The sequence below is a fragment of the Sinohyriopsis cumingii genome, chromosome 8, assembly GCF_028554795.1.
Source record: "Sinohyriopsis cumingii isolate HCF-2022 chromosome 8, ASM2855479v2, whole genome shotgun sequence".
Classification (NCBI taxonomy): domain Eukaryota; kingdom Metazoa; phylum Mollusca; class Bivalvia; order Unionida; family Unionidae; genus Sinohyriopsis; species Sinohyriopsis cumingii.
The window spans coordinates 101,904,224-101,922,510 of NC_142968.1; the positions used below are offsets into that span (position 1 = coordinate 101,904,224).

At 35.2% G+C, this 18,287-nt stretch overlaps 1 protein-coding gene across 1 annotated transcript in view; it reads left to right on the top strand.

Moving 5' to 3' along the window:
• LOC149794257 (kin of IRRE-like protein 1) overlaps nt 1-18,287 on the top strand; it is a 148,949-nt gene that overhangs the window by 60,416 nt on the left and 70,246 nt on the right. The window contains exon 2 of the mRNA XM_089968390.1: nt 6,995-7,081. Within this exon, the coding sequence (XP_089824516.1) occupies nt 7,003-7,081 (79 nt within the window). The 5' untranslated portion in view covers nt 6,995-7,002. The remainder of the gene's footprint in view (nt 1-6,994; nt 7,082-18,287) is intronic.

Below are 18,287 nucleotides of genomic sequence, written 5' to 3' on the forward strand. Positions count from 1 at the left end.
CATAAAGAGAGTGAATCATAACTCAAGAAGGGGATTGATGGTTGTTTCCTAAACTATTTATCTAGCCACTAATAGGGAAAATAAAGAATTTTTGTTTTTTTGCAAATTACTGATAAGAGTAGAAATATGCAACGAATTGGATTTACCAGGAAATGCACAGTATATCTGTATGCACAGCAGTTTGGTTACCTGGTATGTGGGAAATTCATGGTCTATTTCTGTATGATGATACCCAAGTTGTTAGCCCTGTCTGTTGTTTTTTTCCTTCTACAACTGAGAATGATTCATTGACCAGATTTGTGATATATTTACATGATCTGATGTATTGTCTTCAAGATTACCTATCTTGGCACTTGCTTCCTTTGTTTCCAGACAATTGTCAATGCATTATTGGTCTGTAGGAGTAATTAAGAATTCCAAAAAATGAATCGTGCAGTTTAATGTCAGACTGATTAAATGTACAAAGGATAATTCTGTCAGCTGGTATGTTTTTTGGTCCAGTTAATCAAATGAAGAAAAGTTTTAGTTATAGGTACACAAAATAAACAAATGCAGGTGCAGAATTTTTGCATTTAAGAGGCAGCATGGTAACTAAATTTCTACCATCTATTCCTGGCAGTTGCATCTATTAACCCAAGCCTTCCTGCATTCACCAAGCACCTTACCTTTGTCTGGCATCCAATTATATTTTGTGGAGTATTCCTACCTGAGTTCTGCTGCTTCCGTTTCATTTAAAGACATGTTAGTACCTTTGGCCAATAACTGAAGCAAAAGAGAATGCCAAAGCAATAGTACCTGGCAACTGTGGCTTGTTCATGATGACTTGAAAAAGACATCACTTTGATTCAGGGTGTGCTACTGCACCATGTGGAAAAGATTAATTCCCTCGTTTATACTGATAACTATGACCAAAAAATTTTGAAAATCAAATACTGTATGCAATTTTTATGGTTTGGCATAATAATGGCATTTTTGTTAATACTTTAATTGGTCAATTGGGGAAGGGAGAGGGACCTATTGTCCCCATAGATTGATCATTGTGTTGGAACTTTAATTTTGTATCACAAGTGTCAAAGAAAACGGGTACTCCACAAATAAAAGTCAATTCTCAACACAGCTTTACAAATGAAAAATAATTAACCTACAATCTACACTCGCTTATAAGTGAAATCCAACTGAAACAAATAGCATAATATGCCAACAGATCAGGAATTTTGTTCTACTGACCACTCATAGCAAACTGGACAGACCCAGATTTGCAGGCTCATTATGCAACGGCTGATCTGGGTCTATGCAGTTTGCAGTTGGATTTGTCTTATAAGCAAGTGTATATAGTAAATGAGAATATCTGAAAAGCCTGGCAACAAAATCTAAAACATTATTTCTGGCTGTTCAGCATGACTCCTGGTATCTAAATCTCACACATTATTTCTGGCTGTTCCAGCATGACTCCTGGTATCTGATTATCTCACACATTATTTCTGGCTGTTCCAGCATGACTCCTGGTAATTAAATCTCACAAAGTATTTCTAGCTGTTCCAGCATGACTCCTGGTATCTAATTATCTCACACATTATTTCTGGATTTTCTGGATTTTCCAGCATGACTCCTGGTATGTAAATCTCACACATTATTTCTGATTGTTCCAGCATGACTCCTGGTATCTAAATCTCAAACTGGCTGTTCCAGCATGACTCCTGGTATCTAATTATCAAACACATTATTTCTGGCTGTTCCAGCATTACTCCTAGTATCTAATTATCTCACACATTATTTCTGGCTGTTCCAGCATGACTGCTGGTATCGAAATCTCACATATTATTTCTGGCTGTTCCAGCATAACTTCTATGCCATCTGTTGACTCAAGGAATTCTTGTGTATGATTTAATATATCCGATTGCTTGGACCAGTCTGGGTATACATGTATTCTTTCATCTGAAAAGGGCAAGTGTTAATGCAGAAAAAGGTCGCAAAGAACGCCAGTGAAAAGATAGACATGCCTACTGCACACCGGTGTAAAAGTATGGAAAACATTAATTTTGTCCTGAATGAACTATTAAAATAATCAGAATAAATTGGTTTTTCATAATGCTTTTTGTAAGCTGAGAAGTATGTTTTTAAAAGGGCTCAGATTAAATATTTCAGAGTTGGAGTTATCACTAACAGCCTTCTGAATGTAACTGTAGGCATTAATTGCCATCCATTTACACCAGTTTAATCAGACGTGCACTGGTAGGGCTTCCATAACTGATATGTAACTGAAAATTTAGCTTACTGTAGTAGAAATGTTGCTATGTGTCTAGGCTATCTCATGAGTCTTAACTTATTAGATTTACTGGTCATAGACCAGAAGAGCTTATTGGATGGACCATGATTCTGTCTGTCCATCTGTTATCTCCATCTAAACCACATGGATGGACTATGATTCTGTCTGCCCATCTGTTATCTCCATCTAAACCACATGGATGGACTATGATTCTGTCTGCCCATCTGTTATCTACATCTAAACCACATGGATGGACCATGATTCTGTCTGTCCATCTGTTATCTCCATCTAAACCACATGGATGGACCATGATTCTGTCTGCCCATATGTTATCTCCATATAAACCACATGGATGGACCATGATTCTGTCTGTCCATATGTTATCTCCATCTAAACCACATGGATGGATTATGATTATGTCTGTCCATATGTTATCTCCATCTAAACCACATGGATGGACCATGATTCTGTCTGTCCATCTGTTATCTCCATCTAAACCACATGGATGGACTATGATTCTGTCTGCCCATCTGTTATCTCCATATAAACCACATGGATGGACCATGATTCTGTCTGTCCATATGTTATCTCCATCTAAACCACATGGATGGACTATGATTCTGTCTGCCCATCTGTTATCTCCATCTAAACCACATGGATGGACCATGATTCTGTCTGCCCATCTGTTATCTCCATCTAAACCACATGGATGGACCATGATTCTGTCTGCCCATCTGTTATCTACATCTAAACCACATGGATGGACCATGATTCTGTCTGCCAATCTGTTATCTCCATCTAAACCACATGGATGGACCATGATTCTGTCTGTCCATCTGTTATCTCCATATAAACCACATGGATGGATTATGATTCTGTCTGCCCATCTGTTATCTCCATCTAAACCACATGGATGGACCATGATTCTGTCTGTCCATCTGTTATCTCCATCTAAACCACATGGATGGACCATGATTCTGTCTGTCCATCTGTTATCTCCATATAAACCACATGGATGGATTATGATTCTGTCTGCCCATCTGTTATCTCCATCTAAACCACATGGATGGACCATGATTCTGTCTGTCCATCTGTTATCTCCATATAAACCACATGGATGGATTATGATTATGTCTGCCCATCTGTTATCTCCATCTAAACCACATGGATGGACCATGATTCTGTCTGTCCATCTGTTATCTCCATATAAACCACATGGATGGATTATGATTATGTCTGCCCGTCTGTTATCTCCATCTAAACCACATGGATGGACCATGATTCTGTCTGCCCATCTGTTATCTCCATCTAAACCACATGGATGGACCATGATTCTGTCTACCCATTTGTTATATCCATCTAAACCACATCGATGGACCATGATTCTGTCTGTCCATCTGTTATCTCCATCTAAGCCACATGGATGGACCATGATTCTGTCTGCCCATCTGTTATCTCCATCTAAGCCACGATTTCCATGAAACTTTACACACACATTCATCCCAAATGGCCTAAATGAAAATGGCACTACTCAGTCATCCAATATGGCCACCACATTGGACCTTATTGCTACTCCTGAATGAATAGATGGTCATATCAACATCATTTGGTTTTCACTGAAAGATATATTATGACTACTTGGTTCTAAATAAAAATGGTGCCATTCTGACATCCAGTATGGCTCCCATGGCAACCATCATGGAAATCTTGTTATCACAGCTCCTCCCTGAACAGACAATTATAATGATGTGGGATTTTCACCAGAGTGGCCATCCTGAAAATCTTCTTATCAATACTCCTTCTGAATGGAAAGTCATACTGACATTATGTTTTCACTAGAAGACTTGCTATGATGTCTAGTGAGTTCCAATTGAAAATGGTGTTGATCTAATGTCTAACATGGCTGCCACATTATCTAGCTTGAAAATCTTGTTATCACTACTTCTCCTAAATGTCATATAATCTTGGGGTTTTCACAAACAGACTTATTATAATGTTTTGTTGATCTCAGATTAAAATTGTGCTGATTTGATGTCCAATATATGATCAGCTGAATAATCTTTTGTTTGCTACTCTCCTTGAATAGAAAGTCATTTTGACATAACTTAAAGAGCCTTATGGTGTCTAGTTTATACTAAATGAAAATGACGAACTCTCAATATGGCTAACATCTGGTCCCAAACGAAGATGGTGCCAGTTGTACAGCCAATGTTGCTGTTGGACAGGCTGTCCTCAAAATCTTCTTGTCACTACTCCTTCTCAATGGATCATCATCGTGACATGAAATTTTCACAAAAAAACTTATCATTGTGTCTACTGTGGCCTAATGAAAATGGTGCCAATCTGACTTACAGTATGTCCACCACAGCAGCTATTTTGAAAATCTTGTTTTTAGGAAAGGCTATCAGAGATGGTTTCAGTGGAAGAAATGGTCTTATCTTTAATTCCTGGAAATTCTTTTAACCCAGTAGAGTCTCAGACCATTGAGGGACTATTTTTAGCTTCACTGGTCACAGACCGGAATAGCTTATGTAATGGTCTGTAATGTCTATCATCAATCCATATATATTGTTATTGCTACTCCTCATTAACTCCTTGGAAAATTGCTATGAAAGTTTAAGCACATATTAATCCCATGGTCTAGTTGGTCCAAATGAAAGTGGTGCCAATGGGATATCCAATATGGCCACCACATTGGTGCCTTGAAAATTGTTTTTATCTACTCCTCCTGAATGGAGTACCATGTCAGGGTAGTTTTCACTAAAAGACTTTATGATGTCCTAAATGAAAATGGTGCTGATCTGATGTCCAGAATGGCCATCACATTGTCCATCACATTGTTGATCTTGAAAATCTTGTTATTGTTACTACTGAATACAAAGTTATAATAACATGGAGTTTTCACCAGAAGATTTCTTATGCTGTATAGTAGGTCAAAAAAATGAAAAATGGAATATATCTGATGTCAAACATATCTTGAATGTTCAGTATGCCTGCCACATTGGCATCTTCACTGACAAGCTTGCTATCATTATTTCTCCTGCATTAATGGTCATATCAGAATTGAGTTTTCACTGAAAGGCATCTTATGATGTCTAGTTGGTTGTAAATTAAAACAGTGCTGATCCGACTTCTAATGTGACTACCACAACTGCTATCTTGAAAATCTTGTCATCATGACTTCTCCTAGATGGCTGATGATATCAACATTTGCTTTCACCATAAGGCTTCTTATGATATCTGGTTGGTACCGAATAGAAATAGTACCAGTCTGATTGATATCAATTATGACCATTCATATTCAGTATATGAATGTCTTGTTATCATTATTCCTCCAAAATGGAGAGTCATAGCAGCATGAGATTTCCACCAGAAGACTTATCATGATGCCTCATTGCTTCTAAATAAAAATGGTGCCAAAATGACATCCAATATGTCCACAACAGCAGCTAATTTTAAATGTTGTTATTGTTGAAGAATATCAGAGATTGTTTCAACACTCAGCAGTTAAAAGAAAAAATGGTCTTATCTTGAATTAGTGGAAGTTATCTTTTGCCAGTAGAGCATCAATCCCTTCAGGGGACTCTTGTTTTTATTGACTGTCAAGAAAGACAGGCATTTGTAACCTTTTTGTGATGTATTGATAAAGGTCCACTGGAAAATAGGTATTGCAGTGCATTCACAATCCAATGTCAGGTGGGCTAATACCACATGTACTTGCTTGTGAGTCAGGTCCAACAGCAAATAACATATATCCAGATCTGTTGGTATGTCATGCAATGGCAGATCTGGGTTGGACCTTACTTGTAAGTGACTATATACCATAACTAGATTGTTTAAAGGTCAAATGAACAAATCATTCTTGTAGGCCTTTTAGAAAATCAGTGCCCCAGATGCAGTGTTTGTTTTAAAGGACATTAATTTGGCATTGATATTTCAAGGAGATGGGGGGACAGATGGAGTTGAAAGATAAATTCATAGCTTGATAGACATGTTATGTTTATCTGCCTGTGTGTTCTTAATTGCAAGTTGCCTCCTGTTTGTAATTCTCCCTGACAGTAGCTGTAATGAGTGACTGTTATATAACCAGTAGCATTGACTTGGAATGTGACTCCACCCATCATGGACTTGCATGGCACTTTATATACATCTTCCTTTGTTCTCTGGAGAATTAAATGAAAGCAAAAATGAATTAAATGAAAGTTTACTTTGAAAGCAAAGGGTATACTCTGAATTCACTCTTATTATTCCCACCTCCTTATTCTTATCTAAATATCTGTTTATGTTGACAATATTACCTTGTTCCTGAGGATATTATGAAAATGGCAACATTTTTTGAAAATTGGTGACAAAATATTGAGGTTGGTGATTTTTTGGCAACAACTTGTTTAAAGCCAGCACCAACCCTGAGATTACATGTAAATAATCTAACATTATTGAAATAAAAAGTGGAGCTCTTGGATTGTATTCTAGTAATTTTGACAAATCTGGACCATCTTACAAATTTCCACCTGTTCTCTTTTTAAGAAAGAAAAATAATCTTGAGACTATTTAAATTGTTAGTTGATGAAATGTATAGTGCTGGGGTTAATTTGCATTCTCAGACCTACTGGCAGCACCAAGAACATTTGAGTGTGTTTTTGCTTGTCGTGTCATCACCTGAGTAATAAGAACCTTTCATCACATCTGATGAAGAAGATACAGATATCCTTTTCTCATTTATTTCAGGTACAACAATGCCAGCCTCCTCAATCTTGACACCCATCGTTAGCAGATTGGTTATAGTGTTATATCTCACATCAGTGCTGGTTGGAGGTAGGTACAGTTCTGTTGACAACCAGAAATAGACCTGGAACCAGTCATTAGTGTAGTACACTGTATATTGATGTTCAGGTACATATGCCACTCATGCATGGGTATTTGCACTCACGCATGCCTTACCTGCCAACCTTCCAAACGATGTTGGGAAGAATTTTGATGCTCATAAAGCATGTTTTGAGGACCAAAGGGGGTGGGTGAGCATCATTGCATGCAACCAAAAAGGGGTGTCATACAGTTGAGAATAAGTTATTTACTCATATAAACCTATAGAAAATAACTGGAAATTCAAGGAAATCAGTAGTATCTTTAATGTATGAAGGAAGCAATTTCATTAAAGGTTGTAATTGTAAAACACTAAAGAATTATGAAGCAAACAGTGAATGCGAAACTAGTTGCACAGAATTATTGGTGTTTGTGTTTTTTTAAATCGCAATTCTAAAATTTAAAATATTATATATATATATATATATATATATATATATATATTGACTGACCAGACTATTTTGACTTTGATTTTCAGTTTCAATTAATATTTCTGTATCGCAAATTAAATTATATTGTGAAATAACTCATTATACATAGGATTTAATATATATTTTGTATATAAAGTATTTCCAGAAAGATCCTTTTTGCGAATTGTATCCTTGTCACGTAAAGGACTTACTTATCTGTGAAATGGATCAGTTGCATTTCTGTTTCACAAATAAAATTATAATGTGTAGTAAATGTGGTCCTTTTCACAAATCATGGTTCCAACATGCTCTTACCACGGTTTCAATCACTACTTCGATTTAATGTAAGAAGAATTATAAAGTTTGAAAGAATATTGACTTTGAAGTCTTTATGGAAGGAAACTGCATTCATTCGCATGGTGCATGGACACTCATGAAAAACAATAAAATTAAAAACATCACTATCATTAATAACAACGTCCGAAGAGAAAAGAAAATTTAAAACCAAAACAGGAATAAAAAATAAAAACAAGAGACAATATTTTACATAAATGCTCATGTTTAAATTTAAAACATGTATGCCATTTTGAATGAAATATACAAAATAAAGATTTTAGAAGCACTTTTCCCATCCGTTTTAACTTTATTTTTTGATGCCAAAATCAAGTTTTTATATATGTTTCAAATTATCTATTTACACTGATGCAAATGAAGATACCAAAAACCTTTGCTACTACTTACTTGTTTTAATTTAAATAAATGTAGAGAAAATGACTTTGTTGTAACTTTGAGTGACTGAAATTTGGGAACAAATAAGCTTAAATACTCAGTTCAATGCAGCTTTTCTCATCTTATCTTACATCAATGTTTTGTATATTTCCCAACTTTTTTGTATTTTTTTGGTATGTTTTTGTAACTGTTCTCAACTTTTTGTAACTTTTCACACTTGAGTCATACCCATGTCAGGTGGTTTAGGAATAAAAGTCATCTTATGGCAGGTTTGACATGTTTGTATCTATATAATTTCACAGCACATCAGCACAATAATGGCTCTATTGTGCTGATTAACAGTTTGGTTCTAAAGATGTACAGACAAAGAATTGCCAAATTTCCTAGAAAGATAAACCCCTGAAAATAAATGCAAACTTGCACAAGAGTCAAAACAAAAGGCAATGATGTTATAAGTAAAAGGTGAGTGCTGTGAAAGCTTGTCTCCAGGTTGATATATAATGCAGTTTAGATGGGTCAGTTTGATGGTTCTATTTGGGTTTGGATGAGGGTGAATGCAACCTTGTCAGAGAAAACTTAACCTTGCATGGATTATCTTAATTAAGGATGTCAACCTCTGGCAATTAAGGATCTCAGTCTGTGGCATATGATTTTCAGTATCAGTGTATGCTTGTGCTTTATGAATGTTGTTACAATCAACATGCCATTTGCCCTTCTTTCCTTTTTCTTTCCTGTTCCCTTTTTCTTGTTGGTAATAACAGACCTAAGCAAAATTGTTAATTTTTTCTGTAGATAGGTCAGCTGGCTTATTGTCCACATTTTTTTATTGTTATAGTTATGTAGAGGTCTTTTCTAAATAATGGTCTGATGAGAAGAGCCCAGATTGCATTCATTCCACTACTGGGCCTGTTCCCCCACCTCCCACCCCAAAAAACAAAACAAACAAGAACTTGCTTCCAGGTTCTTTAGATGTTTGGGAGAGTTGACAAGGGAGATAATTAGACAGTGGGTGTTAATGGAAACACTTTGCTTATCAAGACAAATGGCATTTGAGAAGAGAGTCAGGTGATAGAGTCTACTTTGATCTTAAAGTTGTTGATAGAGATCTTAATGGTGATCCCTATTTCCCAATTTACAACTAATGTATCCTGTGACAGGCACCTGATCATCTGGAGTGATGGTGGGGTTGATAAAAAAAATCTACATGTATAATTTCTTTGCACCACCCTTTGGATTCATCTCTATATATGTAAATATAAAATACTTCCTTGTTAATATAAATGCTTTGCACAAGTCACTTGGAAATATCTTGCATGGTTTGACAGTTTATATTCAAGTTTATATTCTTGCTTGTGTTATGTATATTTAATTTTTTTGTTGGTTATTCTCCATGATCATAAGTTATAATTGTATTTTGTACTTGACCTTGTCCAAAATCTAGTTCACTGTGTTCCTGACCAGAGGCACTAATGAGATTTTTATTTTGGTAAAAAAATAAAACATGGCTAATATTTGTATAGGAGTGTGGGTTTAATATTAGGACCATCTTCAATAGAAGTAAACATTTTAATTTAGGGTCTGGATCATAGATGTCCGTTAAGTCATAGTATTTTATGGTAATTGTGACCTAGGTCAAGTAGATGGCTATATAATCTTGTTTACCTAAATATTATTCATTCATGTTGTAAGATCCTGAAGCAGAATCATTTGTATTGTTGTGTTCAATATTTGTTTTGGGCTGGAATTATTTATTTAAATAATTATTCTCTGGAATTAGAAAGTGTCTTTAATATTATTCTTGAAGAGAAACATTAATTTGGAATTATAGTGAATGCAGACAAGGACATCTTGGATTATATTATTGTGATTTATTAAAAGACTTGTCACATTACCATGTTACAGGCCATTACAGGCACATTAACACATTCTGTGCTGGATCTTCTTTCAAACACCACAAGAATTTTAGAACTTATTTATTAGGACTGGTGATAGAACTTTTTGGACTAATTGGGATTTAATTTTCAATAATGTACATTCTTTTAAAATTTTCACTTTGTATTCTAGGGAAATGAATTATAGAACTTTATTCATTAGGACTGGTGGAAATTAATTATGTGCTGAATTTGATAAAACTTTTTGGTTTTCGCTCTTTGCTATTACTTAGTTTAAGACCATAGAGTCGTATTACCGGCAGCTTATACAAATTGTTTTCTTTAAATAAGCTTTGACTTATTGCCTGTGTTCAAACTTTACTTTCAGAAATCGCTTGATTTTAGGCAATCAACTGTATAAATAAATATAAGAATCTTATGAGATAAAAGTAATTTGACTGCTTTGAAAGTTGCTATTTTCTGGCATCTGTCAATTTCAAACACAGAGTGGTAACTTGTGGCAGGGAGCATCACCAGGATAAGCATCAATGACATAATACACTCTCCATCAACTCCATAGTATCAAGATATCAAGAATTGTTTTAAAGGAAGCTGAAAGGCAGTTATGCTGAAGAAAAGCATCCCTAGACTCAGATCGGTCAAAAATTGATTTGGATCATAAGGATGCTTGATTTTTAACAGGTGTTGAGCATGTTGTGAGCTGTATTTGCTAATAATGTTTTCTTTATCATACCATGTTCACATATGGTGAATGAAACACATATGCACCATATAAAGGGTAATTATTTTTACCAAATCTGCATTTCATTTATGCTTCATTTGCATTCAATTTACAGTTCTCATCTCAGTTTACATGTATTGTCTCAGAAATACACTCAGATGTTGTCTTTATCAATTCTGTTGTTTACTTCAATTGGAGTGAAATTAAAAACATTTGTACAAGTCATGCATTCCTCTTCTGAGTGTTCAAGGGAGCCAACTTGTATATCTTGTCTTATTTAAAGTTTCCTGCAATAAAATAGCAAATACATAAAATGCTAAATATAGCATTGAATTTTCAATAAATTAACATATAGCTGCAAATGCAATGTTTGTAAAATTATACTTGCTGAGTATTAGTCAGCAACATTTATTTCTTATTTCATTCTAAAGATTGTACAGACCAGTAGTGTCATAGCATCAATGACAGTTCTGTCTGCATTGCAAAATAATTGCCATAGTATGTTCAGTATAAGGAATCTGATCTTGGGTTATCATTTGAAAAGGGCTTTCAAGGTTGGAAATTTACTGGCAGCTTGAAATATCAGCTTTCAATTCCATTCATAAAATACATTGGAGCTTTGTTCTTGTTCATTTTTCATTCATCAGTGTACACTAGGATTTTTTTCTTCTGTTTTTAATGTATCATTAGCTCTACTGGTCATAGACCAGATGGCTTATGGGATGGTAAGTTGTCCATCATCCTTTGTGTGTCATCCAGCTGTTGTCCATCTGTCTCTTAGCCCAAGTTTCTTATCACTACTCTTCTGGAACTACTTTTGAAAATTGCCTCAAAGTTTTACACATACATTCATCCCATGGTCTATCTAGTTGGTTCTAAATGAAAATGGTGCTGCTCAGACATCCAGTATGGCTGCCACCTTGGCCATCTTGATAACCTTGTTATCAGTATTTCACATGAATGAATGGTCATACTAACATGGTGTTTTACTGAAAGAAATCTTATGTCTAGTTGCTCCTGAATGAAAATAATGCCAATCTGACATCCACTATGGCCACTAGGGCACCCAACTTTAAAACTTTTTAACTTTAAAATTCTCATTATAACTTCTGCTCCTGAAGGGTTAGTCAACATGATGTTTTACTCAAAGACTTCTTACAATGTCTAGTTGATGCTAAATGAAAATTGTGCTGATCTGATCTCCATATGGCCACCAAAGCAACAATCTTGAAAATCATGTTTTTGCTTCCCCTCCTGATTGGATGGTCATATCAGCATGAGATTTTCACTTAAAAAAAACTCTTATGATGTCTGGTTGATGCCAGTCTGACATCAAGTGTGGCAGGCACTGCAGCCATCATGAAAATCTTATTACAGCTACTCCTCCTGAATGGATGGTCATATCAACATGGGGTTTTACTTTTAAAAAAATCTTACGATGTCTGGTTAATGTCAGTCTGACAACCAGCATGGCATGCAATGCAGGTACCATGAAAATATTGTAATAAAATACTTAGTTGGTCCAAAAAGTAAATGGTGGCAGTCATACATCCAAGAAGACTGCTATGATAAGTGTCTTAAAATTCTTGTTGTCACTTCTCCCATTGAATTGATGATCATTATGACATGGGGTTTTAACTTTGTTGTAAGTAAAAATGGAGCCAAGTTTACATCCAATATGTGTGCCACAGCAGCTAATTTTAAAATCTTGTTTTTGCTGAAGAATATATATTAGAGATGTTTTTAAAATTTGACAGTTGAAATGAAAAATTTGTCTTATCTTGTATTCATATAAGTTCTTTTCCCACATTAAAGCATCAATTCCTTCAAAAGAGTTTTTTTTATTGGGGTGTGGGGGTATTTAGTTCTTCTGGTTATAGACCAGAATAGCTTGTGATAGTCTGCTGTCCATCATCCCTCATGTGTCATCCGTCTGTTGTTTGACCATCCATTGGCTCAAGTTTATTATCTCTTCAACTTGTAAACTACTTTGAAAATTGCCTTGAAACTTTACACACACATCCCATGGTCTAGATGGACCTAAATGAAAATGGCGCTGCTTGGACATCCAGTATGGCCACGAAATGGTCATCTTGAAAATCTTGTTATCACTACTTCTGAATGAATGAATGAATGGTGTTATCAGCATGACTTTTCACTAAAAGACTTCTATGATGTCTTGTTGGTCCTGAAAGAAAATGATGACAATCAAAATTCCAGTATGGCCACTATGGGACACATCTTAACAATCACATTTTAATAACTCCTCATGAATTCATTGAAATTCATTTTTTCAGGTGGAGTGTAAGTTCCTTCAAGGGTCTCTTCATTTTTTTCAAGCTTTACTGGTCATAGACCAGAGTAGTTTATTGCCATCCTCCTTCATCAGTCATCCATCATCTGTCATCCATCATCTGTCTATCCATTAGCACAAGTTGTTTTTGCTACTCCTAAACTACTGGGAGGATTGCCATGAAACTTTACACAGACACAGACACAGACACACACAGGGACACGGAGACACACAGACACACACACACACAGACACACACACACACACATCCCATGGTCTAGTTTGTCTTAAAAGAAAATTGCTGCTGCTTGGAAATCCAGTATAGTCCCTCCATCTTGAAAATCTTTGTATCACTACTCCTACATGGATGGTCATATCATCAACATGGGTTTTTTACACGAAGACATATTATGATGTTCAGTTGATCCTCAATGAAATCATGCCAGTATGATGTCCAATATGGCCAAGCAAGTGCCATCTTGAAACTTTTGTTATTGCTACTCCACCTAAAATCATCAACATGGAGTTTTCATTAAAGGAATTATTATGACATCTAGCTGGTCCTAAATAGAAATGGTTTTGATCCGACTTCCAAGATGACCAACATCAAAGTTATATTAAAACTCTTGTTATCACAACTCTGCTTCAACATAAAGTTAAATTGATGTGGGGTTTTTACCCTAAGACTTCTTATGATGTCCAGTTGGTCTTAAATGAAAATGCTGGTATGACATACTATATGGCTACCATGGCAGCTAGCTTAAAAATATTGTTATCTCTACTCCTCTCCAAATAGATGGCTATATTAATATGGGGTTTTCACCAATAGACTTCTAATGACACCTAGTTTGTTCTAAATGTAAATGGTGCCAGTCATAGATCCTAATATGGACATAGAACACAATTAATTTTAGTATATGTTCTCTACATTTGTTTTTCAGTACTGACCTTTCCACTGTGTGACAATCAATGCAAATCATATGTTAATCTAAAATACCTTCAAAGATGACTTCACGGTGAAGTTCTTGTCAAATGTTGACCTGCTTTTTTTTTGAGATGCTGGACTGTCAAAATAGCAGTATGTAAACAAAAAACAGATTTCACTTCTGGATCATCACCAAGACCTTATTACTCACTGTGCACTGTCGCCAAAATATACACAGACAACAACACCCTGGGCTCATATTATCAAGAATAAACAGTTACCTTTAAATCCCTACCAAAAATGCATAAATAAAACTCTCCTATCACCACCAAAATGAGAGAGGAAAAAATGTTCTAAAAATAGACTAGAACTACATTCGTGGGTACTGAACTGGAAGTATTAATTGTGACCTAATTCCATATGGCTGTGATAATGACTGTCTTAAAAATCTTGTCACTACTTCCCTTGAATGGATGATCATTATGACATGAGGTTTTCACCATGCCTCAAACAAAAATAGTGCCAGTGTCCAATATGAAAGTATTATAATGCCTGTTCCAGTATGAAAATATTATAATGCCTGTGTCCAATATGAAAGTATTATAATGCCAGTGTCTAATATGCAAGTATTATAATGCCTGTGTCCTATATGAAGCATTATAATGCCTGTGCCCAATATGAAACATTATAATGCCTGTGTCCAATATGAAACATTATACAGCCAGTTTCCAGTATGAAAGTATTATAATGCCTGTGTCCAATATGAAAGTATTATAATGCCAGTGTCTAATATGAAAGTATTATAATGCCTGTGTCCAATATGAAGCATTATAATGCCTGTGTCCAATATGAAAGCATTATAATGCCTGTGTCCAATATGAAAGTATTATAATGCCTGTGTCCAATATGAAGCATTATAATGCCTGTGTCCAGTATGAAAGTATTATACTGCCTGTGTCCAATATGAAACATTATACTGCCTGTGTCCAATATGAAACATTATAATGCCTGTGTCCAATATGAAGCATTATAATGCCTGTGTCCAATATGAAACATTATACTGCCAGTTTCCAGTCTGAAAGTATTATAATGCCATTTTCCAATATGAAAGTATTATAATGCCTGCATCCAGTATGAAGTATTATAATGCCTGTGTCCAGTATGAAAGTATTATAATGCCTGTGTCCAATATGAAGCATTATAATGCCTGTGACCAATATGAAAGCATTATAATGCCTGTATCCAATATGAAACATTATACCGCCAGTTTCCAGTATGAAAGTATTATACTGCCAGTGTCTGATATGAAAATACATACAAAGTTTCTCCTTGTAACTGTTTCTAGAGGCTAGAGAAAACTTTTTGTTTATGCTACTGTTCCTTATTTAGATAAGAGTAGGTCATCATTACTGTATAGGTTTCCCCTTGTTTTGGAATCATTACTGTATAGGTTTCCCCTTGTTTTGGAATCATTACTGTATAGGTTTCCCCTTGTTTTGGAATCATTACTGTATAGGTTTCCCCTTGTTTTGGAATCATTACTGTATAGGTTTCCCCTTGTTTTGGAATCATTACTGTATAGGTTTCCCCTTATTTTGGAATCATTACTAAATAGGTTGTGTCCCCTTATTTAGCTTAGAACAGGGCATCATGAGTAAACAGTTTGCATCCCCTTATTTAGCTAATAGCAGGGCATCATTACTAAATGGGTTGTGTCCCCTTATATAGCTAACAGCAGGGCATCATTATAAAGTACATCACATCCCCTTTTTTAGCTAAGAACAGGACATCATTACTAAATGGGTTTGTGTCCCCAGGCATCATTACTAAATGGGTTGTGTCCCCTTATTTAGCTAACAGCAGGGCGTCATTACTAAGTACATCACATCCCCTTTTTTTAGCTAAGAACAGGACATCATTACTAAATGGGTTGTGTCCCCTTATTTAGCTGATAGGGCATCATTGCTAAGTACATCACATCCCCTTATTAAGCTAAGAACAGGACATCATTACTAAATGGGTTGTGTCCCCTTATTTAGCTGATAGGGCATCATTGCTAAGTACATCACATCCCCTTATTAAGCTAAGAACAGGACATCATTACTAAATAGGACATGACCTTGTCCATCTAAATTAGTTTGTATCTGGGAAAATTATCAGTGTGATTGATGTTGATTGAATGAAGAAAATAACAGGTGCAAGTTAACTGGATAACTCAAAAAGATATTAATGTTTATGAGATTTGTAAGCCTTGTGCCAATGTTTCTAACTCCTTGTATGTTTGAACTGCATATTCCTACTTATGTATACATTACATGTCTGGAAGCTGTCTACAAAATAAAGTTATCTCCTTCAAAAGCTGTTTATCTTAATTAGTCTTTTATGTTACTTGGAATATTATGTTCAAAATAAGATGGAAATTTTTACTAGTTTTTAATCAAAATTACTTGACAGTATTGTTTTGGGAGGTATGCAGGTCTCACTAATAATAATAATAATAATAATAATAATAATAGTAATAATAATAATAATAATAATAATAATAGTAATAATAATAATAATAATAATAATAATAATAATAATAATAATAATAATAATCCTTTATTTTAATAAAAGAGAGTAACTCATTTACTAACTAACCTCCTCTGAGGCTTTGTACTAAACATAGTACAACTCAGACAGCATATGCAGACTTCAACATGAGCCTAAGTAGCCAAGAAGTCAAAAGCACCAACCCTTACCGATCATGGACATCTCACCTCTATCTGTATGAGTTATAGTCTTGGTGTTGGCCATTGTGAGTATGTGCGAAAGCTTGCCAGTTTCTTCTGGTGGTTCAGTGGCTCTCCCTTGGTTCATACTCCACCAGTTATGCTGGCCACCATGTACAGCCTAATATGTGCTAAAAATGGCAGTAAACCAAACACAATAACAACAACAAACTTCAACAAACATGAGCAGATTCAAAGTATGTTGCCTGTACTCTCCTGAATTAATTTGATGTGCTTTCTAGTTTTGGAGAAGGGGAGTAACTTCCAGTACTAGTGTCCTTGATCCAGTTTATCAAGATCAGTGTAATGAAAATTACCAAAGTTGGTTGCTGTGAAATAATGCTTGTAAATGTATCAACCTATAATTGATATAGATAATGATATACAGTTTAAAATTATGTATTGTTGAGTCTTTAATTCTTACTGAATTTAATAAAGCTGGCACATGTTTTGGAACATTGCCACCTCATGAGGCTTCTTGATGTTTCTTACAGCGTTAAATAGTCTCATTATTATAAACATGCACCCAGTCATACTTAAAAAAAGAGGGCAACAAAGGTAAATCACTCTGTTGGGTGTTGTTGATTTTTCCTCCCTGTTTAAGCTTGAATTCTCAATTCAGTACACAATATTGACCAAACTTGTGGTGTGGGTACATCATGGAATGAAGGTGTGTTGTACATTTAAGTTTTCACTGTGAGCAACAGGGTACATTCAAATATTTTTTTTAAAATAACAAATAACGGCTTAATTGTGATTCAGTATATACATATATGCATGCATCCACACACACAGACACACATATGCACATACACACACATGCCATTTCTTTTTTTCTTTTTCTTTTTTCTTTTTTTGTGTGTGGCCTTATCCCTTGATCCTGCCCAGTACTTATAGCTGGTAGGACTATAGGGTTGCCCCTCCTAATTTTATGGTTACCTAAAGCTATTTTCTGTTGATTGAGTTGTATTTGGTGGAGGTTATTTTTTTCCCTAAGGGCCAAGCTTTAGGTTATGGGGTCTAAGTTCTGAACTCCCTTCCTCTCCAGTATTTAGGTCTGGAGGGCAGGTTTCCATCCTTTGTTACCTCAAGGAAACATTACAAAGAGAGCTGAAGCAGTCATATTTTCATGAAGCAATTATATTTTCTTTAACATTTGTGGGTCCACAACTTGTTGTGTGTTAGTGACCTTTACCCTAGGGTCTGTTTCAAAGTTATTGCTCATTTCCATTATGTTTTTTTGTTTTTTTTAGTTTGGGTCTAAACCAAATTGGTATGTTGTCTAACAATTTAATGATGTTTGCATAGGTGCATTTACAAGTAGTTTTTCCTTTATGGGTCTTTTCTTTTTTCTTTTTTTTCTTCCAGTAATATTCATAAAGTTGAAATGTTGCTGCCTTTATATTTTGTCTTTTCT